Source organism: Megalops cyprinoides, chromosome 3 (genome assembly GCF_013368585.1).
Source record: "Megalops cyprinoides isolate fMegCyp1 chromosome 3, fMegCyp1.pri, whole genome shotgun sequence".
Classification (NCBI taxonomy): domain Eukaryota; kingdom Metazoa; phylum Chordata; class Actinopteri; order Elopiformes; family Megalopidae; genus Megalops; species Megalops cyprinoides.
The window spans coordinates 34,636,022-34,658,799 of NC_050585.1; the positions used below are offsets into that span (position 1 = coordinate 34,636,022).

Genomic DNA, 22,778 nt, shown 5'->3' on the forward strand with positions numbered 1-22,778 from the left:
GTGGGTCCCCGGCACCAGGACTGAGAATTACTCTTCTGGAGTACGTCCTCACCTCCGGTATCAACAGGCTACAAACGGGCCTTTGTTGCAGAAATTCAGTTGAGCAAACATTTTTACAACCTCAAAACGGGCCATTGTTGTTTAAATTCAGTAAGGGCAAACGTTTGAGCTGCAAATAAAACGATTGCACAGCTGCGAGTACAGCTGCCCACGTGATACATCAGCTGATTCCCACATGATCGCAGAGCTGCTGTGTTTGATAGAAGGGTACTAACTTGACGGACTGTCTGTTTGCACTTTGCTTAGCGGTTTCTTTTACTGCATATAACTTACTGTCTATCCTCTCGCGGGCCAGTATTTTTCTACATACATATGCGTCTCCAAAATATGCAATCCAGGGCAATTTATGGGAACAGGAAACTGCCTTCATGTTAACTGACTAGTAGCGACTAACCCACTACTGAACTGTGACGCGCTAAATAAGAGGAAGCCTCTGCACATTTGAACTATGAAAAGTACGACGGGGAAATAGCCTTTAGAGTGAAGATAAACGGAATGCATTTGAGGTTTTGTCACAGTTGTTAGTTTTCATCGGCGGCTATCCAACACCGAAACATTTGTTTGTGTGCTGACGACGTCGCTGAATTGCTAGCTAGCTATCCGGCTTACCAGCTAACGAGCCTTGTACGTTTCAATCAAGGCTAATTCGACAGCTAACGTTAGGTGTATGGCACATTAGTTTACCTTGGCTAACGCGTGGAAAACGGGACCCACTGGGTCTGTGGTTAGCTATAGCCAACTTCTCTACATCTTTCTCAGGGAGAGGACACACTGATTCTAGCAGCTAGCTAAGTTAGAAGTTCGCTAACTGGCTAACGTTAATTGACAGCCATTGCGTGTTCCCAGCTGAGTCACCTTGCTAGCTACCAGCTAGAGGTATCCAAATACAATATAATGAATCCGTCGGCGCGGTGCACACTTTGGTTTTTGAGTCTCGGGTTTATTTTGATTTCATCGCCGTTTGGAAGGACGCATCCAGTTCTAGATGGAGAAAGAGGGGCCCATGTAAAGTTTGTGGAAGTGCTGCCCAAATTGCAATTTGAATTCGGGTGGCGAAACCTTACCTGCCCGCTGTGCAAAGTCGTGTTTACCATCGTCGATGTGGCTCTTTTGGTAAGCCAGTCTTTGTTCTCTAGGGTATTCAGAATAACCTTTCTTCTGTCGTAGTAGGCTGCTGCAATATGTAAGTATGGGCTAACCGGATACGTGTATTTTCTGTGAACTGCATAGTTTAATTGAGAATTTCCAAAAAAAAAAAAAAAAAAAACTTTTACAAGTTTGAGATACAGGTGAAACGGAGAGAATGCATTATATTCACTTGACTTTGACCGTTAATGGAATATATTACAGGGCCAAGTTTTATTGTGTGTGCTGTGTCTAGTAGCTCGTTGAATTCTACCTGCACATAAAATAGCGAATCCATAATCAAGTGTGGTGATGTAAACTACATCAACTTTACAGGCTGAGCATAGACATTGTCTGTTTTGGGAACTATCAAAAAACAGGATTTTTATAGGATATTCTAAAGATATTTCACCCCATGAGTAGAAATATCCACTGTACGTGTGTCGCTCATTCTAGTTACATAGAACATGAATTACAAATGCTCCTATACAGTGCCAGTTGTCAAACTCGTAGCTCACTTAGCCTATTTCAGGGTTTTTGGCAAAATGACTGTGAGGTTGCTTTTTGGAAAGACACAGTGAGGGTATCTCCAGTGACTATGGTGCAGACAATAGTGTATGGATGCCCATATGCTAAGGACATACAACCCCAGAACCCTCAACACTGACTGGCAGACCCATAGACCTGGCTCTTTCTTGCATCTAGCACAGTGTTACCTATTCACCTGGGTGGCAATGTGATGTAGTTGAGTAATGGGTACTGTATTACATAGGTACAACAGGGCATAGGTGAAAATTATATGTAAATTCCCCATTACATGTACTAATGCACAGAAGTGAAATGACTTTTAGTGGAGTATCCAAGACCAGACTTGTCGGGGGGTGGGTGGGGGGATCATGCAACATCAACCACTTCGCTGTGTGGTTTTCACAAACTGACACCATCACAGGCTTTACTTACAAAGTGCATGCAAGTGAGATGGAAACTTAATGAAGTGTGCCTGTGTATGTGTGGTGTGGTGGGGGGTGTTGTGCAGATAACTTTTTCCAACATTTCCAACTAACTTTAGCAAACTATTCACAAATGTCTAGTAGAAGTTCACGGTTTGGTACACATTACAGTAAAAAAAAAAGTCTGTAATGGCTTTAGTATGCACACCTTCGTAAAAAGAGTCATAACTTGCTTGCTTTGAGAAATGTCTTCCCTTAACTAAACTAGAACTGAATGCTTTGTCATACTAATTACAGTATGGGATCAACATATTTGATTTTAAACATATTTATTTGATATATTTATATTTTTATATATTTTAATTGCCATCCAAAAATTGCTTCTTGCCTGAAATGTTATCTGCAGTTTTACATATTTGCTGCAATACCTCAACTCCTCTGATGCTTTATTAAGTGCACTTCTTTTTCTGCTAAAACTAACTGTATATGGTTTCAAAGCCAATACACTATGGTGACAAAAATGTGGAGTATGGAATGTGTGGAATATGGAGTCCTAAAGTCAGAGCACTGCTTCAAAACATTATTGGAAACAAAGCAGTGTTCCTTTACTGCTGTGGTGTGTACTTTGTTCGGGACAGGGATTCAATTTGCCTTCTGCTGAACTCTGTGATCCATGTTTGTCGACAGAATTGCAGGTGGCACAATTCATACAAATGTAGTGTTTCATTTTACCTGAGTATTGTGAAGTTGCTTACATGTTTGTGTATGGCAGACATGATGGCAAACATCATTGTTTCTGTCAGCTTCCTATACACTGACTGGTTAGTTACTGGAGTTTTTCTTTGTAGACCTGCTTTAACACATGACAAGTGCACAGGCTGTTGGTTAGCAGAAGTGGCAACTTTTGTGTGTGAGTAATTCTCACTGTGTGGCTGCAAAAAAGCATACTGAGAGACCGTGTGAATGTGCCTGTAAACCCGCTGTTTGTTGCACACATCACATGCCATTTGCCAGAAATGTCATGCACAGCACAATCTGATAATTCCATGATGCTGCTGAGCTGAACACCACAATATACTTCTCTGCTTTTTTTTTTTTTTTAAATCAAAGTTTACCAGATTTCTCAAATACAGTTTTTTGCCTGTAATTGTTTGGAGTGCAGATTTGTCACTTCATGTAGTTTAACCATAGGCTGACTTAGTTTTAAGGTTTTTGCTGAGACAGGAGGAGTGCAGATGGCAGTGAATGCGTGTTCATTATTACTCAGTTTTAATACTCAGTTACAATGAACCCCCTCCCATGTCTCCTCAGGGTTTATTCTAGTTAAATTTACAGATGTATGTCTTTGTACCACATTAATTTATTGATCTGTTGTGCTGTAGATTCACCCCCTACCTTTCTTATTGGAGAAAACCAGTGGGTTGTGCTGCCTTATCAGCTATAACATTATGTAGTGGGGTGTGATGCATAATGGTGTTATTCTGCATTTAACAGGACTAATTCAATTTAAAAATGGAAATTCACTTACGGTGGCTGATTCTCCTTTGGAGGGGTGGTGATACTATTCTAGCTACGTAATGTCACACTGTATAGCCCAATGAAAACCCGCCCCCCAAGTCTCCTCAGGGTTTGTTACTTTGGTTAGGCTATAGGGCTGGACGATGTAGCCGTCAAAATATATTGAATAGCTCTTCTTAGCACAATAACAGCTATCCCCAGTATGTGGCGTTAGGTTTCTTCCTGTATTTTTTTCCCTTTAGTCATACCTGATGTGGGAGCACACTTCCAGGTTTCCGAGGCCATGTGAAATGCTTCTGGGGGAAAAAACGCCACTCGTATCTATTCAATGTTGATATCACAGCAACAGCACTATGCTGCTTCCATGTGGTAGATAGCATATATGTTTTCACTCTTTATCTTTAGTAGTCATGTGTTTCTATGTGTTTTTCAAAGCTAATAGGTAAGTTAACCAACATATAGATGCAAGTGATATTTTTCTGCCCCTGAAGCATTTCACTGGACTTTGGAGGTGTGCTCCCGCATCAGGTATGACTAAAGGGAAAAAAAATACGGGAAGAAATCTAACGCCCCATACCGGGGATAGCTGTTATGTGATGAAAATAGGTATTCAATATATTGCGACAGCTATATCGCCCAGCCCTATTAGACTATTTACAGATTATCTGCTTATCACTCAATGCTGTTCAGCATGTGGATTGATTGTGCCATGTGTTTCTTCTTCCTGGCACACAGAGCGAGTCAAATGAGGAACGTGTAGCGTGGGCTGTGGGGGAGGCGTGCGTGAGGCTGCGGCTGGCCGAGGAGCACGTCTGCCGAGAGATCACGGAGCTGTTCCGGGACGACGTCATCCGCGCCCTCCAGGAGTCCTACCTGTGGCCCACGGAGGCCTGCGCCCTGCTCTTTGGGCCTGACTGTGGCCATTTTGATATCTACGCCCCCTGGAACATCACGTTGCCGAAGGCGCCCAAGCCCCCTGTTGTCCCACCCTCCCCTCCTCCGCCGGGCTCCCCCCAGAGCCGAGTGCTGTTCCTCACCGATGTGCACTGGGACAAGGAGTACGCTGAAGGCAGCAGCGCCGACTGCAAGGAGCCCCTCTGCTGCCGGAACGGGTCCGGACACCCCGTGTGGTACCACAGGGGCGCGGGGCACTGGGGAACCTACAGCAAGTGCGACCTGCCCCTGCACACGGTGGAGAACCTGCTCCAGAACCTGGCCAAGGCTGGGCCTTGGGACTGGGCCTACTGGACAGGGGACATCCCAGCCCACAACGTGTGGGCCCAGACGCGAGACCAGCAGCTCTTCGAGCTCGTCGAGATCACCAGGCTCATTCAGAAGCACCTGGGCCCAAATGTAACAGTATACCCAGCAGTTGGTAACCATGAGAGCACCCCTGTCAACAGCTTCCCTCCGCCCTTTGTTCATGGAAACCGCTCCTCCAGCTGGCTTTATGACAAAATGGCAGAGGTGTGGGCCCCCTGGCTGCCACCGCAGGCACTGCAGACTCTCAGGTGGGGATGCAAAGTCATGCATGTACACTGTTAGGCTGCTCCACTGTGGTTCTGGAGGGCTGAAATCCTGTAGGTTTTCCAGTTCCATTGAGACACTGGTACCCTTTAGGGAAGCTAATTTGGGTCACAGTGCAAGTCCAGCCAGGGCTCAGGTCGTTCTCCCTCAACGCAAACTTCTGTGTCTGGGAGAACTTCTGGCTGATGGTCAACTCTACAAACCCAGCTGACCAGCTTCAGTGGCTCATTGGCATTCTAGGAAAAGGGGAATAACTAACAGCAGATGTGAATATGATCATTTAAGTGGCTAGTTCATACTGCCTAAATTAACATTAACTTACATAAAAGGCATGGCCTTTTTTGTCTTAGTCTCTGTTATAAGCACTGAAATACTATGGAGAATTTCATAATTGTATTGCATAACATGTATTGGTGGGGCAGCGTTTGATGCAGTGTCTCTGCACATCCAGATTGGCCGGCTTCTACACAGTGCAAGTCCAGCCAGGGCTCAGGTTGGTCTCCCTCAACATGAACTTCTGTGCCCGGGAGAACTTCTGGCTGATGGTCAACTCCACAGACCCAGCTGACCAGCTTCAGTGGCTCATTGGCATCCTGCAGGATGCAGAGAACAAAGGGGATAAGGTGAGGAAGTGGTGGCAGGACATCAGTCTTTGTTTCTTTCATGCCTTTCTTTTTCTTTCTTTTTTTTTTAATCTCCTTCTTCCTGTGTCTGACTGCCCTCCCAGTGGGAGGGCCTAAGTAAACCCCACCTCTCTCCCTGTCCTTCAGGTACACATCATTGGGCACATCCCTCCTGGGCTTTGCCTGAAGAGCTGGAGCTGGAACTACTACCACATTATCAACAGGTGAGTGGGAGGGGCCTCAGCCTACAGCAGCATATATTGCAGTCAGGTCATGGAACTCTGCAAGTTCATGAACTTGCAATCAGACTGGTATTGGATTCTCATTTAATGATTGAAATGTCTTTCTCTAGCAGGCCACTTTCAGAATAGTTTATTTGCTTCTTATTTGCATTCTCTGTGTTTTTTTTTCTTTAAAAAGCTGTCAGTTTATTTTTTCTGAAAATAACTTTAGCATGGGTTTTTTTTGGTAAAAGCCAGTACAGAGTTCTTTGTCACAGTAGTATATCTCTGTTGAGTGCAGACAGTTACAGGCATTGGTGTATGTCTAACAGGTATGAGAGCACAGTAACAGGGCAGTTTTTTGGACACACTCACGTGGATGAGTTCCAGATGTTTTATGATGAGGAGACCCTCACCCGCCCACTGGGTGTAGCCTTCATTGCTCCAAGTGTTACTACCTTCATAAACCTCAATCCAGGTAAACCCCCCACCACACACACACACACACACACACACACAAATCCTCATCTCCCAGATTTTACCCCCCATTGTTCAGGTGGTGATGAAATAATGAGCTGTTATGAAATAATGGCCAAAAACAATAATGAGCTGTTGTGTTTTCCTGTGACCAAGGTTACCGCGTGTACTACGTTGATGGAAACTATCCTGGCAGCTCCAGACTGGTTCTGGACCATGAGACCTACATTCTCAATCTGACAGAGGCTAACAATGGCAGTCTGGGCCATGACCCCAGCCCAAACTGGACCCTGCTGTATCAGGCCACCGAGGCCTATGGCTTGCGCAGCCTTTTCCCTGAAGACTGGGACAGGCTGATCAGGACCCTCGTAAGCGATGACCGTGTGTTCCAGCGGTTCTGGTACCTGTACCACAAAGGCCACGTCTCTGAGCCATGCAAGGACACCTGCAAGTCCACCCTCATCTGCTTTCTCCGAAGCGGTCGCTACGACGACCCCCGGCAATGTGAACACCTTGGTGTGAGCAGCAGGGACATGATGCGGTCTGTGAGAAAAAAGGCTCTGTGTTGAACTGGTCATGTCTGGGCAAAGCTCAAGAAGTCTCCAATGCCCTCTGAGTCCAATGGGGAAAAAAAAACCATGGATTGTAAGGTTATGGAACTCAAGTGTGCAAGACTCCATTTATCCAAAAATGATTTGAGTTTTAAAATTAAATATCTTGAGAAGATGATACCTCACCCTATTACCAGCCCCACAACGCACAAGATTTTCTTTGTTTTGGTGGGGCCGTTCGATTGCCTGCATCGTAAGATATTGAGAAGCTAACACTGAATTTACCTTCAGGTCTAAGGATTGTCATTATTATGATGCTGATGTGGCAAGGCTATGTCTGTTCTTCCTTCTGCAAAATGCATGAGAGTTGTAGAGGTTTTACTTGCAAGAGGTGAGATGACGTATGAATGTAGCTAAGCTGAAGGCAAATTGCTTTTAAGTTTGAGTGTCATGTTGTCACAAAGCAGTTTTCCTATTCTGTGTATGCCAGTCCAATTAATGGCCATATGAATGATTTGATAGTGGGATACATGTGAAAGTATTTGAAATTGTGTCTGGGACCGGTAATATGGGCAAGGAGTATTGAGTTTGGGTGTTAAGATGGTTATTGCCTTATATGACTGTGATGCATAGGTGCTGTAGTCTGCAAATATAACTATCCTAACAGGTGAGCAAGTGGGTAGGGATGCCTGCACCTCATAATTTGCCCCTTGGATTAAAACCATATGTAATAAGTTGGCTTGTGCACTCTAGCCAATCTGTTAAAGGTGTTGGCCTCGTGAAAGAAGGAATTGGTTGTTAAATATGGCTGTCTTGGCGACATTTTTTGCGGTTAAACATCGTCACATCTAATGACCATTAACATCTAGACTGACTATTTGGGCTCTAAAACTCATTATTTTACATTATTCTGCAGTGGGGTAAAAAAAAAACATTTCCTTATGGCATTCAGATAATACCAGTTAGGAGCAGACCTTTGTTATGCTAGTACCATCCCCCTTGACGTGAGAGGGAAATTCATCATTTCAGGTTATTAGAATCTTTCATTTGCACAGTTTTCCCTCTCATCTTTTCTTTGATAGGTTTGTGTTACATGAGTAGTTACACCACATCTCAACGCCAAAGGTAAAACTCAAAGTAACTCAAATGTTTAGCATTTCTGTACTCACTTGCTTCTGTCAGTCACATGAGGGAGAAATTGCTTCTTTGCCATAGCTACCTAATGCTTTCTTAAATGTTGATCACAAGGACACTTTAACCTCTGATTACTTGTTTGCTTTGATGCATGAAAATAATTGTAATTCAATGATGAAAATAAAATGTTAATAAAATTTAATTTGTGTATATATAGCAAGGTGATTGCTTGTGTTGTGTCTAACGTGATATTCATCTTGATATATCGTTTCACATTCTGTGAATTTTACATCCTGTAAAATAATTGCTTAGAACATTTCTACATTCGATTCCTAGAATGATTCCCATTTAGAGTATTTTTCTGTTGTGTAGTACATATATTTTCATCTCGTAAGCCTGTCATGGTAAGCGTAGGACCGCAAATGTATAATGTAGTCTCTCATTCAATTGTTGGAAATCATACACGCTTGCCAAATGATTAATAGATAATTGTTTCAAAGCCTATTAGTGCAAACTATTTCTTATATATCGAGTAGCCTTTATATTTTGTAATAAATACATTGGGTTGGAAACATTCGTCTGCAAGGTTTTTAATGCCTTTTATCATGAATATGTTTTCGTTGTTCAAAGACCAGTAATATCAAGTCCCTTAATCCTCCCGTGTAAAAAGTGATTTTGTATATGGCCAGTCCCTTATTTAGAACGCAGTGGGTGTATGGTGTCTGTCTCAATTCCTATTTTGGAGAGAGAATCCTCTCCCTCTCTCCTACGGTATTCCTGCCCTCACCGCCGGCAGTACGGAATGACGTGATTACAGTGACGTAGGATTCCGCTTCTGCGGCTCTCAAAATTGATTACGTTCCAAGAATCGCAGGAAGAAAATATTCCATGTAGTCCACTGTTGCAATAAGAGTAGGAAACCAGGAGAGGATCATCAATACAAAGGGTAAGTTAAACAATTTCGCGATTCACTAGAAAGACGTGCATTGGTCTGAAGCTAAAATAAGCAAGGGTGTGTTTTGTGGATTGGAATGGGGATGGGAATTTGCTGGGGTAGGCGATGGATGAATGTTTCTTGCTATCTTGCTACTCAACATGATTTACGTCCACTATCCAAATCAGCACATAGCTAAATGCTTATGCGTGGCATTTTGAATGATTAATTAGAATTGTTTATAGAGGTTTTTTCTATACATCATAAAAACCTGATTATTCTGATTATTACACCTGATTATTCTAGCTAGCTATATAGCTTCGCTGGCCGTGTCTGCGCAGCTACATAGCTAGCTAGCCGGCTAGTCGAATAAGGAAAATTGAACTGTGGTTTGTCCCAGGGTCAGTGGGCCTATTGATAGCTAGCTAACAATATCCATGCTTTCTTGAGGGCCTTAATGTTTATGATTTGATTAAGTACTTTGATAGACACACGAAGACAGCGATTAATATGGCAGGTTGATAACGTTAGCTAAATTGCTTGATAATTTAATGGATTTAAATCGCCAACCGTCATCACGATGCCAGTTAGCTTGTGCGCAGGGAGAAAATCCAGCTAGCTGGCTAAACAACAACAAATCAGAAGAAAGCTTGCCAGCCAGCTATATAACAGGATGGGAGATGGAATTAAAGCTTAACCATGCGAAACATCTGGCATTTTAGTCTGATATAAGATGGACCATTTTTTTTCAAAATGGTTGCTCGCTAGCTGTGTTTCTGTGTTTAGTCTGTTCACTTTAGGGTATTTGATCATTTTAGCCAGTTAGCTGGTGGTTTAAATCGAATTCCTCACCATCCAGACAGTACACTAGTTAAGATTAGCCGTAATGTCGTGCTGTCGATACCCTTGAAGCTTGTTCGTTAGCCGACAGGTAAACTTAATGACGTTGGGCTGGTTGTTTTTGTTAGGTTATTATTACCTGTCTTGTTCTGAAGTTGGTTACGGATGTTTTTAAGATTATTTAATATTGCTTACTGCATTGGCTAGCTAGATAAATATCTATCAGTGAACATATCTAAATGATAAATGTCATATTTATGAAGTGTTATTTAGCTTGATTTGTTATTAATATATAACATATATAATTTATTAAAAAATAACTGTCTACACATGTGGCTTATTATAATTATATTATTGTGTTTATACATGTTTTGATATCCATTGGGTTTTTAGCTACTATAATTTGTGCCAGAAATGCTGTATTGTTTTATTTACTCCTCGAAATTTCCTGATTGCCTAAAAGAAGCAATACAAAGCAAAAGACAACAGTAAATCATATAATGCAGTTTTGGTTCCTGATTGAATTGGATTTCATGTAATCTGGGCTTCAGGTTTAGTATACAATGATGAAGAGATTGTATGTAAGTATTAGGACTTTTTTTATCTGTGTATTGTGTTAATGAGTAAAAATTTGTGGTTGGCATTTTCACACTTTCACATGGTCCATAAGAGAGGACCACTAGGATAATGTAACTAAAATACTTTTCCCATGGTAGACTTTTTCTCACTCTGGATGTTTTCCATCCTTCCAGCCCCCTCCAGTGGCTTCTGACTCTGTGCCATGTCTTTGGAGAAGACCTCGGACCTGGCCAACCAGAACACTTGCGTCAACTCATCGCTGACCCTCGACCTCCACTCCCCACATAGCGCCTTGCTTGATGCTGAGCTGAGCAAAAAGGGAAAAGCCAAGGGCACCTTCTCTTCCTCCTCCTCACCAAAGAGCCGCCGCATCTACGCTTCCACCAAGGCCTCCGAGCTGCTCAACGGCACCATGGTTGGCGTGGAGGACGAGGGATCCAACCAGCACAGGGGCGAGGAGTGGGCCCGGAACCAGGAGAATGAGCAGGGCCATCGGGGGAGCCAAGAGCCTGGTGTTGGCAGCAACGCCAAGTGGGTCAAGGAGGGCCAGAACCAGCTGCGTAAGGTAGCCGAGAAGCAGCAGGACCAGAACCGCAACCCAAACTGCAACCAGTACCAGAACCAGAACCCAGACCCGAACCCTAACCAGAACTCTGTGCAGGGGGAGGAGCAGGGGGATGAGGAGAAGACCCTGTCCACCAAGAGCCTGAGGGAACTGTGTTCTGAGCTAGAGCTGGAAGCCAAGAATGCCGCAAACGAGCCACTGCTGATCGACACGATGGCGGTGCCGCAGTTGAAGGAGGAGGAGAAGGAGGAGGCAGAGGGAGAGCGGGAGGAAGAGGCCCTGCGTCCTGCTGGGGGGGAGAAGGACATGGACTCTTCTTCTGAGACGCAGAGTAACAACGAGTCCCGGAAGGAGGGCAGTGGGAGGGCAAGGAGCGCCAGCCTGCTGTTCCATGGCCGAAACGGGGCACCCAGTGATGAGGATTCCAGCTGGACCTCACTGTCCCAGGGCAGCACAGCCAACAGCTCCCCAGATGGAGACACAGGTAAGAGCGCAATGTCCGAGTAAGAGCAGGACAGGACATGTGGACTCTATGAATGATCGGTGCCTGCCTGTCCTACTTCCATATAATGTACTAATCATATGGTAGGGTAAAATTCAAGTCATAAGAATGTTTCTGCTGTCCACTGTTACCACTAAGAGTAACAATAGTAGTTTTAAATCCTTAAATAGATAACTAGGCTGAAGGCAGTCAGTAGTACAGTAACATCATCCCACACACAAATATCATTTCTGTGATTTGTGACAGAGAAATGATGTGTTTGTATCTTGAGGGCTTGAATGAATAGCTGAGTCATTATTCTGCCCACAACAGGGAACCCTTCTGGTGTCAGACTCTCTGGTTGGCCTTAGTCATTTCCTGTGTTCTGGGGAGAACCAGATAAGGAAAGAGGCAGAAATCCTGCATGCCTCCCAGTAGAGCTTTTTTACTATACCCTTATGAGGTAGCTGACTCTGTCTTTCTCCTCTTATTTCTCTTCCTCCCTCCTTCTGACTTCTCCCCTTGTCTGTTTGTTCTTCCTTCTCTGATCCCCCCTCATCAGAGTCCTACTGGGACCGTAGTGCCTTTGAGACCGATTCAGACCTGCCAGCAGGGTGGATGCGGGTGAGGGACACATCAGGCACCTACTACTGGCACATCCCTACAGGCACCACCCAGTGGGAGCCCCCTTCACCCCAGGAGGAGGGCGGAGACCCAGAGAGGCCCTCCAGCACGTCCCCTGCGATCACACCCAGTGAGGAGCCACAGGTGAGAGCTGGTGGGAGGGACTTGGAGGGACAGATTTAAGCACTGCCCCTGACCTCGTTCACAGAACACAACACCTGCACCCTGTATCCAGGAAACCCCTGCATCCGGCCACAGTGCTCATTTGTTCTGCAAATCCTCATGCCTGTCTAGTCATAACCCAAGTCTAATGACAGTCTCAGTGATACTCCGTTCACACTCTCAAGTTTAATTGTAAATTGTCTGCTATGAGATTCATATCAACACCTGAAGATGGGTGTTGATATGAAAGCAGAAGTCATTAAAATATAGCTCTTGCAGTTCCCTTTGGACAGTTCCTTTAGGGTGCTCTTGTTTTCTCTTGGTTTCACATTTGGAGAAACCATTCAGACAGATGTCCACGCTGCTGCTAACTAACTACAACTAAGCGGACTCTTCTGTTTTTCTTTCTTATTTGACTGTTGATTTCTGTGTTGCTGGATTTTTATGCTAGCGTATTGTCATCAAGAGTGCCTTGTCATCAGGAGACCAAGAGAGCTGTTACTGTTCCCAGCATGAAAGCTAGATGTTAGTGGCCTCTGAGCTAGGCATGTGCCCCTCGCAGCTGTCTTGAGCCGGAACTCATGAGAAAGCAACTTTACTTTAGCTCTCAATGTGAGGGGAAAATAGGATCAGCAGCTTGTGTGTGGTGTGTTTTGCAGGGCTGTGTTTATGGCTTGTCACGAGACACCGTACTGTGACCTGCAGTTGGGTCTGTGTGTTCTGCAATATTGAAGTGAAGTATGTGTGCTGATAGCAGTGAAGAGCTCACATCCACCAGTCCTCTGCCTGTCCGCCCGCCTGCCTGTCTGGATCAGATTAGCTCGGGAATGCAGATCAATTATATTTCCATTACGCTCTCATTTCGAATCGAACTTGTCTTGTTTAGCTTCCGGTTGTTTATTCGTTAGTAAAGAGGTCATTGGCTCAGCATGTTTATCATGCCCCAGATTTGGCAGAGCTGTTATCTTGAAGATAAGAGAAATGTGCTCATCAAGCTAATGATGGCTGTCTGAAATGCGCTGTAAAGTCTTAACCTGACTGTCCTTCTCTCCTTGTGTACTTGTTTGTGTGTGTATGTTTCCGTGTGCGTGCGTGTGCGCATATGCATGCGCATGTATTTTTGTCTGTTTGACCCTCTTAGCTGACATGGAGTGGTCTGTCTCGCCCCAACAAGTTCAACGATGGTGAGATCTGGAAGGTGAGAGCTGTCGACCAGCAGCACATGTAATCACTGTTGTGGACTCAGTCACAAGCTTCAGTAATGCAGCTGCTTTAACAATGAGCCTTGACCTTTCACCCCTGACCTCGGTTCCACCTTTGTTGTCACGGGGTTGGGTTCAACAGGAGGAAGACGTGGCCTCTGACCAGAGCCTAAAGGAGTTTGAGGGTGCAACCCTTCGCTATGCCTCCATCAACCTCAGGTGAGGCCTGTATCTTCATGCACAGATAACATGCCTGCCTATTTATCTACATATTTACTGAATTCCTTAGTTACCTGCATATCTACTAAATTGCTGACTTGTTTATTTAGCCATTATATTGAGAAGTACTTTATGAGGTTATGGGCCCAACTTGCCTTCCTCTTGAGGTGTGCATGTGACCTGTGTTTTTCACATTGTGGTGTCTCTGTCTCTCCATAGCTGCTCCCAGTCAGAGGGTCAGGAGAAAGTAAACTCTTTCAGCACTGATCTGGAGGCTAAGGTACATGCACAGGAATGAATATTCTGATGCTCTTCTCCCAGATGCCATTCCTCCCTCTCCCAACATCGTTGCCCTCTGTCTCAGACATCATCATCCTGTTTACCTAATGCTGTTTCTCTCTCTCTCTCTCTGACATCACTGCCTTCTGTGTCAGACGTCATCGTTCTCTTTCCCTAGTGCTGTACCTCTCTCTCTGACATCATCGCCCTTTCTCTCTGACATCATCACACACTCTCCCTGATGCCGTTCCTCTCTGTCCTACTACAGTGCTTTGCCGTGCGCTCTCTGGGCTGGGTGGAGATCTCTGAGGAGGAAATGGCTCCAGGAAAGAGTAGCGTCGCTGTCAACAACTGCATCCGCCAACTGTCCTACCACAAGCACAACCTTCACGACACGGCAGGCATCTGGGGAGAGGTTAGAGAGTGTGTGTGCGCGTGTGGTCTGTACAGGGGAAGGTTGGCTGTGTGTGTGTGTGTGTGCATGCGCGTGCGTGTGTGGTCTGTACAGGGGAAGGTTGGTCTTGTGTGTGTGTGGTTTGTACAGGGGTAGGTTGGTTGTGTGTCTGTGTTTCTGTACAGGGAGAAGGTTGGTAATGTGTGTGTATGTGTGGTCTCTACAGGGGAAAGACATGCTACTGGTTCTGGAGAATGAGACCCTGAACTTGATCGACCCACTGGGTCAAACCCTGCTACACTCCCAGCCCATTGTCAGCATCCGTGTGTGGGGCGTCGGCAGGGACAACGGCAGGTCAGTTTGCACACCAAACCGGGGGGCGGTGGGGGGATGACAGCAGCAGTTAATAATCTGTCATCTGACTGGCCCTATTTCCTGAGGAACTAGGTGGTTGCAGTCATTCTTTAAATCTATGTATGTGGAGATGACAACACTCAAGCAACAGATGTTTTCCTTTATACAGTCCATCTGCTACTGGATTAACCAGGAACACGATTAATATTGTTAGCTAGCTATGTTTAGTGCTCCAGTTTTACATACCAACTGAAATCAGTTCATGTGTGCAATTATGCAGCTGCCGATCAGGCAGTCTTATATTACCAGCTGAATGTTCTATTTGGTAGGACCACCAGATGTTTGATATCATTTAAAACTGAAACGCCTTTTGAACACTCATATACCAGTCATAGACAGCAGCATGAATGTTGTCCAACTAGTTCACTTTTTTGTATGTCCTCTTCTGTTTTTTTTTTTTTTTTTTTTTAACAGTCTTCCGTTTTTGTTGGAGTAGAAGTAAAAGCTCTACCTACCTACTCAAAACCATTCAAAAACATTCACTTTGAGAATCTGAAACAATAACAGGTCACAGTTTAATGTATTTGACTTGTACATATCCTGCGACTGTCATCATAAAAGTGGACACCCAGACTATGAAATTACATATGGTATAAATTGATGCAACTACTGAATGTTGCCGGTGGCAACTGTGGTCCGACCGTGTACAATAAAGTACACTTTACAGGGAGAGAAAAGTCTGTAGCCTAATCCTTGCACAGAATGTGCTGGAAAGTGAGATGTATAAGCCTAGAACTATTTGTACGCTTCTAAGAAAAGCAACGAGTCTGTGCTGTTGGGATTATATGTGTTCTCTGTGTTCCTTGCTGTTGATGGTCATAGTCATTTCTCTGCTCATAGTAAATTCTCTGGTCACGGTGTGGGTAACCCAATGTGTGATGTTTTTCCTAAAATTTGTTAGCAGTGAGGAATCCTGTGAACTCTATATTTTTAGCAGCACACTGAGTTCTTCATGAGTCATTGTCAGTCATACCAGAGGCATTACATCTCCTTTAAACCCCAGTTAATGTGAACTCTCACCTGGTGTGTACTGCCCTCTTGTGGAAATGTAACAACTTGCACTTGTACATTTTTTTCTTGTATTGCTACTAAGAGCTCTATTCTATTTGTGAATGTTTTTTGAATTATTTTACATCTGTGTAAAAAATATCTCTATATTCAGTAATTCTTTCTTCCTTTTTGTGACGTGTCTGTTTCTGAAATAATTTGAGCTGGATTGAACTGGTACTCTGAAATGATTTTATCTCTTTTTTGTTTCCTGATGAATTTCTCTTTTATTTGCTGCTTTCTCTCTATCCTGCTGCATTGTGGACACAGGGAGAGGTAGTGTACTGCCATTACTGTGTCCACCACCTCTTCCCATTCAAGTATATTTGATGTGGTTGTCAGGGTAACATTTTAGGCTTACCAGCATGTTCTGTTCCTTCTTCCATTCTAGAATGTTGTGTTCCACATCTCATGTCCCATGATTCATGTTTGTAGACCATATAAGGATATCCATGTGACTCAAATGAAAGAGTCATTCTACCTACTGGAAAATGCTGATTTTAGAGAAATGGCTCAGTACTGTCAAAAAACCTTTTTGGCCCACACTACTTTGATTTAGATCGTCACTCATATTCTGAATATGTTTTTACTTCAATGGATGTACAAAATGGAGCTCTTTCAAAGCAACCAGACAGTTTAGAATGACCTAAGTTCAAGTGTCATTGATAATCGGAATTGCTGTGTAATACTTGAAAATGTGTAGCATAGGGGAATTCAGTCATTGTTGGCTTTTACTGTTCCTGTTTGTGTGAACTGTTGCACTATAACGTTGGTAACATATCTCAATCCTGACTCTTTTTTTTTTGCGTATTGATTTCATTGGAATGACCTGTGTCCGTACAAAGACCTTGACAGCTGTACATTCTGTTACCACTCTGTTCCGCCTCATTGATCAGGCCATTGGGCTGCACCACCATCATCATCATCATCGTCATCCTCATCATCATCATCATCAGTTACATGGCTGCCATCATCTGGTGTATGTTCATTTGCTAACAGTAGCTGTGTGGGTGTGTGATTCCAGGGACTTCGCGTATGTGGCACGGGACAAACTGACTCAGGTCCTGAAATGTCACGTGTTCAGGTGTGACACGCCTGCCAAGAACATCGCCACCAGCATGCACGACATCTGCTCCAAGGTGAGTCCACCTGTTCTGGGTCCCTCCAGGAATCCTCTGTCAGATGATAGTCCACTCGCAGTCTTAAACTATAACCTTGTTATAGTTTAAGTTATGTCCAACAGCGGTAGATTGATTTCTGTAATGTGAACACACCTTAAAGACCGAGTCAGTCTGTATTTTATAATTGGGTCTTTCTGAAGAGTGCTTACTCGAATGATTGGCTCTGCTAAGCAGAATCAACAGTGAAACAGAGTATGTTCACTTCTTGCCTGTTGTGGAAAATTCCAACTGAATCACCACTCATTTTGTCTTGTTTTCGTCACATGCCGCATTGTCAGATCATGGCGGAGAGGAAGTCTTCCAGGTCCTGTCTGAACAGACTCAACATCGACCCTTCCAAGCTGGTGGACATTCCGTTCCAGGGTAATCTCTTCCACCTCCCGTTCATATGGAAACCTTTTGCATGGGTTTTGACATGGGGTTCTCGACCTTTAAGGAAATGGGAGCTGCATTTTACATGCAGCCATCTTCCATTTTCCTTCACACATCATGCACTCCATTCTCCCCCTTCCCGTTCCTGTCTCCCTCTCTCTTTCATTCCAGACCCCCCTCCTTCTCTCTCCTGTCTCCCCTTCTCTCACTCCTGTCTGCCTCTTTCTCTGAATCCTGTCTCCCTCTCGGACACTCCTGTGTCCCTCTCTCACTCACTCTCTTTCTCTTTCTCTCTCCCCCATGTCTCTCTGCAGAGTTTCCTGTGCCAAAGAACGAGCTGGTCCAGCGCTTCCAGGTGCGTTACCTAGGTAACATGCCTGTGGCCAAACCCGTAGGTAAGGAATGCTTTGGTAAGGAATGCTCTTACTCACATCCATTAGTTAGTAGACTGTGAACATGAGATGAAATAGTCCTCTGTGTTTAATTCTGCTGATGTGTGCACAGCCATACTGTTGGTTTTGGGGCTTAGGCAGCAGAGTGATGTACGTGTTTTTCTTTTAACATCTTTTTTTTCTGAAGGAGATTCTTTCTTTAACGCTTACTTGTCCTGATGAAAAATGGTGTTTTGAGCTGTCATATTTTTGTAAACCATGTCCACACACAAATACATGAATTACCTTGTAACTTTTTGTGTTATGAATGGGACAAATTAATAGAATGTGCTGTCAATTGACTGGAAACACATTAGGGAGAATTCTGCAGCATGGATTCTTATCATGATGTACGTAAGGGCCTCTCAAGGACATTTTTCAAAGCTCCTTTTAAGCTCATTTCCAGTAGCAGTGGTTATCAACTTATGGGTATGTCAGGCCAGAGGCCCTCACTATATGAGAGCAAGACTTCTCATCTGGTGCCAGGTGCCAGATAATTCCCTTGCAGTCATAAACTATAGCCTAGTTTATCCATCACAGGTAGATTGTGTTCTGTGTGTTAAGGAACTAAAGGACAGTGTTTTATAATTGGGTCTTTCTGAAGAGTGTTGTCAGAAATGGTTGGGTGTGCTATTAATAAAAGTTAAACATGCTCAGTTGAACTTTTTTTTTTACCTTCTACCTCTTTTGGAAAGTTCTGGCTGAATCACCACGCGTTGCGTCTTGTTTGCGTCATGTGCCATGTTGTCGGGTCACGGCAGAGAGGACGTGCCTCTGCGGATGATGTCACCTGTACACCTGTATGTCACCCCTCAGGTATGGACACGGTCAATGTGGCCCTAGAGACGGTGCTGAAGGCCAAAGAGCAGCACGAATGGACACCGGTGATTGTCAATGTGGCTTCAGCCACGCTCACCATACTGTCTGTAGAGGTGAGGCCGCCTTTTTAACCTGTGTCTTAGAGTTGCAAACGCATTCCCTGTTATCCCAGCTCCACAGCAGTCACAGTACCCTCATCCCCAAATGTACTTTGTTTACAAATCCATGGCATCTCCATGTAACTAGGGTGGTTGGGACATTAAATAGCAAGAGGAATAAATAACTCAAGTTATTGAATAGATTTTGAAACAATAATGCCTTTCGTTTATGGCTTGCCACAAAGTTCCTATTAAATTGCAACACAGACATTTTTGCAAGAACTACGATTAGTTATTAATAGAGGTTAGTGGCACTATAGGGTATGACCGTGGATAGGGCAGAGCATGCAATGACAGAGATCTGGATGAGAGAGTCAGGAGATGGAAAAACTGTAATGAAAGCACAGGATAAGCTCTGTAAAGCAACTGCATTACAATGTTGTTTGAAGTGGCGCTAGAAATTTTGTTAGAAATGGCGCTGTGTTCTGTGTTGTTGAGAGAAGCTCTCCTTTCTGGTTATGTGGTATAATAAAGTGGCCCCTGTCCTGTCCTGCGCATTTCTCCCCTTGTGCCGCTGTCCCCGCTCCACAGGCGGAAGAGGTGCTGTCGGAGTGCCGCGTACGGTTCCTGTCCTTCATGGGCGTGGGTAAGGATGTCCACACCTTCGCCTTCATCATGGCCGAGGGCCCCGGGGACTTCATTTGCCACATGTTCTGGTGTGAGCCCAACGCCGCCAGCCTGTCCGAGGCCGTTCAGGCTGCCTGTATGGTGAGCACCGCGGGGAGGGTCACGGGGTCGGGGGGTGGGGATGGGGTGGGGGATCGTCGGACAAGGATGGGAGTGGTTGGCAGGCTGCAGGGTTAGGTCTCCTACCGTGCGTACTATGCAGTACAATGCAGAATCAGGACCTGAGAATGTTGCTTGCTCTGAATGTTGTTGCCCTCTGCGATGACATCACTATTGGACTGTTTCTCCCTCTCAGCTGCGGTATCAGAAGTGTCTGGATGCCCGCCCTCCCAGCACCAGCTCCTGCCTGCCCGGCCCTCCGGCCGAGTCAGTGGCCCGCCGCGTGGGTTCCAGCGTCAAGAAGGGGGTCCAGACCCTCCTGGGCAGTTTCAAAAGGTCTGGGTCCCAAACGCCCTGAGGGGGCAAGACTCGAGGAGCCAAAAACACGGACCACAGCTCACCCCACCTTTTTTAGGAACTCGCAGCACCCCCTCTGCCCCCACCCCCTTTTCATCTTTGAGAATGAAGACCCTTATGACCTTCGTTAGTCTCTCTTGTCTCAAGAGTCAAGAGACACGTGTGGTTTCCAAGGCCGTCGATGGCAGCACAAACTCTTTGTAGGCTGAATAGTTTAGAGCGTTCCGGACTTTCTCTCATTAGAACTGCTTGGTCCAGGAAGCTCAGGGTGCCATCTTGTCTTTCTGTTGCCACGTTTGCTGGCTTTCTCCAAAGGAAAGTTTTGTACATTTGTTTTGTTTTGGAGAGGGGTGTACATCTGCAGTATCAAATATCCCTCTCTGTGATCCTGTAGGCTTTTAACATTTGACTTTCTGTTAACAAAAAAAAAAACAGGCAAAAAAGAAGGCAATTTGATGATGACACTTGATGGTGATCTTTTTGGACATACCAACCACTGCCATTTCCTGCTTTATGTTTTGGCATTTATATGTTGTTTTCAATAACGGAACCCAGTGAAAAATACTACTGGATCACAGTGAGTGTTCGGCATTGACTGGAAAGCGGCTCTTCAGCAGCTCGGAGGACAGGAGAGGGAAAGCACGGCGAGGGGGGGTGATGCACTCCCCTTTATAATAAAGGTGTGCCCCTGTGTTTCTCCTTCAGAAAAAAAAACATGGCTCTTCAAAGGAGTCCTAAATCCCGAAGTCTGAAAGAGCAGCTTAACCATGTCCTGCACAGCCTGCTGGGCTGAAGAGACGCTGCTGCTTTAAGTGCCAGGTACGCGGGGCATTTTCACAATAGCCAGGGGACCTCCATACAGGGACACCCTGTGAAGGACACCTGAGAGGATGCGAACAGTTATCTGGACTAGGATGGAATGTTGATTGTAATTATTGCATTTTTGTGTCCGTTACAGTCAATGTGTCACTGTGTCTGTGTGCTTGGTGTTCTTCTGCCAGTCCTTGTCACAGGTCCTGTGAAAAGTCTATTCCTTTTTTACCATTTAAAAACGGTTTTGTTTTTCTTGTGTATGCCACATGAATAAGGAAACACTAGGATTGAATGGTGTAGAAGGCCTGTATTCACTGTGCTTTGTTCTGTAAAATTATCACCAGGTATGTGTCAGGTGGGGACGTTGGCATACTTTTTCCTCCTAGCCTTTCGCTGTGTCTAATTGCCAGATATTTAGTCAGCCTGCAGCTCATTACTGCCACCTACTGGATGGGAGTGGTGCTTGAGTGGGGCTGTAAGGAATGTCAATCTGGCCAGACCTGTGGAGTGTCAGAATGGAAAATGGAAAACTCTGTTCATTGCACACTTTTTGTAATATGTGTTCACTGAGTTGCACAGTGTTAGGTCTCTGAGCGTCACATTTCTTTTGTAATGTAATAATGTCATTGTCTATGACAGACGTGCCCCTGTCTCAGATTCCTAACTCTACCCGTGCTGACCAACAGCAGGATCTTGAAAAAGTTCGTTCACTGTAGCTTTTATTTAACATAGTTAATATTTTTTAACAGTTGTATCTTTTTGTAAAATAAAGACTGATATATTGTAGTCTTCCAAAAGAAGAGCAGGTTGTATGTGGACTGAGGTCAGAATATCAGGGGAGCAGATGGGAATGTTGTCGGTGTACTGTAGTTTCCTGTATGGTCCTTTCTTGTGAAACTCGCATGAACACAGCCAAGTGCTTTTTTGCATGCAATAATTTGACCATCCTGTAACGTGTGGCCATGTGGCGAAGAGATGCGTGCTGGGACATTGGAGTAGCTTGTGCTCTCCTTTTGCAGCTCCTAGTAGAGTTGATGGTTTCAGCCAACCAAATTGGTGCTTCCAAACGCTGTAAAAACCAACATGGCAGAGGCTCTTTTTGTTGTCTCTTTAAGAGGCTCCAGTCTTGGCTCTGGAACACGGAGCAGTACAATAATTTTCTTACTGAAGACTGACCACATGAATGGTAAAAACATGATGTAATTGGTCAGAACTGCCTCTGTGTCATTGCAGAATAAGTCGGTCCTGTTCTGCCTTGTTCCCAGGACTTTTTTTTTTACCTGATAACAGTGGATTTCCATCTTGGATTCCTCACAATCTTATTTCAGTAAAACATGGCTTGCCTTGTACAGAGATGCTGCCTCTTCTGGTTTTTTAATCTGTATTTTTTCAACATGTCTTTTAAAATAATGCACCAGATTTTACTGTTTTCTTCCTCCAAGGCCTCATAAGCAATTTATGAAATAGATAATATGTTGTGAGGAAACACTATTGCTAGTATGTTGCTCTTTTAGTAGCGAGACACTTTCTGTTTTTTAAAAACATGTTTATTTTGGTTTTCTGTAGAAGTGCACCGTCAACCCCTGTGCAGATCACTTCTAGTTCACGCGGTGTAGTGAACTATGATGTAGGGCCTTAAAACCATTCATTTTAATGGCATCACAACTGACACACAGTTGGCCCTTACAGGAAACTGGGGTAAAAATCCTGTTTGTAGCCCCAGTAACACATTTGCTGTAGATGTGTGTTATCTACAGGCCTCTGAATGTATCAGCACAGCAGAGAGAACGGTTGGTTCTCACAAAGCTGAATCTCTAGCTGAGTGTGTCTCAGTACTGGAGAGAGAAGAGTAGGTTCTCACAAATCTGAATCTCTAGCTGAGAGTATGTCATTAGAGAGAGAGAGATTGGTTCTCGCAAACATCTGTCTTCAGTTGAGAGTGTCAGTACTGCGAGTTTCAAAGTTTTAGCCGATTGTGTCGATACTGAAGAAATG

General features: G+C 44.4%; 2 protein-coding genes across 5 annotated transcripts; both read left to right on the forward strand.

Moving 5' to 3' along the window:
* Positions 1 to 246: 246 nt before the first annotated feature.
* smpd1 (sphingomyelin phosphodiesterase 1) lies at positions 247 to 8,300 on the forward strand. Its single transcript, XM_036523118.1, has 6 exons — positions 247 to 1,173; positions 4,389 to 5,164; positions 5,632 to 5,803; positions 5,951 to 6,027; positions 6,357 to 6,502; positions 6,658 to 8,300. Exons 1-6 carry the CDS (start codon positions 955 to 957, stop codon positions 7,068 to 7,070), a joined length of 1,803 nt encoding a protein of 600 aa, XP_036379011.1. The 5' UTR covers positions 247 to 954; the 3' UTR covers positions 7,071 to 8,300.
* A 723-nt stretch (positions 8,301 to 9,023) lies between these two features.
* apbb1 (amyloid beta (A4) precursor protein-binding, family B, member 1 (Fe65)) lies at positions 9,024 to 22,186 on the forward strand. Of its 4 annotated transcripts, none has more exons than XM_036523114.1 (15): positions 9,024 to 9,132; positions 10,713 to 11,588; positions 12,148 to 12,353; positions 13,513 to 13,569; positions 13,716 to 13,792; positions 14,012 to 14,072; positions 14,340 to 14,486; positions 14,692 to 14,819; positions 16,197 to 16,202; positions 16,951 to 17,065; positions 17,386 to 17,470; positions 17,794 to 17,889; positions 18,727 to 18,842; positions 19,419 to 19,595; positions 19,810 to 22,186. In XM_036523114.1, exons 2-15 carry the CDS (start codon positions 10,742 to 10,744, stop codon positions 19,969 to 19,971), a joined length of 2,280 nt encoding a protein of 759 aa, XP_036379007.1. In that variant the 5' UTR covers positions 9,024 to 9,132; positions 10,713 to 10,741; the 3' UTR covers positions 19,972 to 22,186. The 4 variants fall into 4 exon arrangements, with proteins under 4 accessions (XP_036379007.1, XP_036379009.1, XP_036379008.1 ...); XM_036523116.1 differs by having other exon boundaries at positions 17,794 to 17,874; XM_036523115.1 differs by lacking the exon at positions 16,197 to 16,202.
* Positions 22,187 to 22,778: the final 592 nt, after the last annotated feature.

Bases quoted from the DNA above. Each gene is read 5' to 3' on its own strand.
- smpd1 (XM_036523118.1), top strand. From the start codon at position 955: ATGAATCCGTCGGCGCGGTGCACACTTTGGTTTTTGAGTCTCGGGTTT. The intron at 5,165-5,631 runs GTGGGGATGCAA...CTGCACATCCAG, and splicing joins CAGGCACTGCAGACTCTCAG to ATTGGCCGGCTTCTACACAG. The intron at 5,804-5,950 runs GTGAGGAAGTGG...CCTGTCCTTCAG, and splicing joins CAGAGAACAAAGGGGATAAG to GTACACATCATTGGGCACAT.
- apbb1 (XM_036523114.1), top strand. From the start codon at position 10,742: ATGTCTTTGGAGAAGACCTCGGACCTGGCCAACCAGAACACTTGCGTC. The intron at 11,589-12,147 runs GTAAGAGCGCAA...CCCCCTCATCAG, and splicing joins CTCCCCAGATGGAGACACAG to AGTCCTACTGGGACCGTAGT. The intron at 14,487-14,691 runs GTTAGAGAGTGT...TGGTCTCTACAG, and splicing joins CGGCAGGCATCTGGGGAGAG to GGGAAAGACATGCTACTGGT.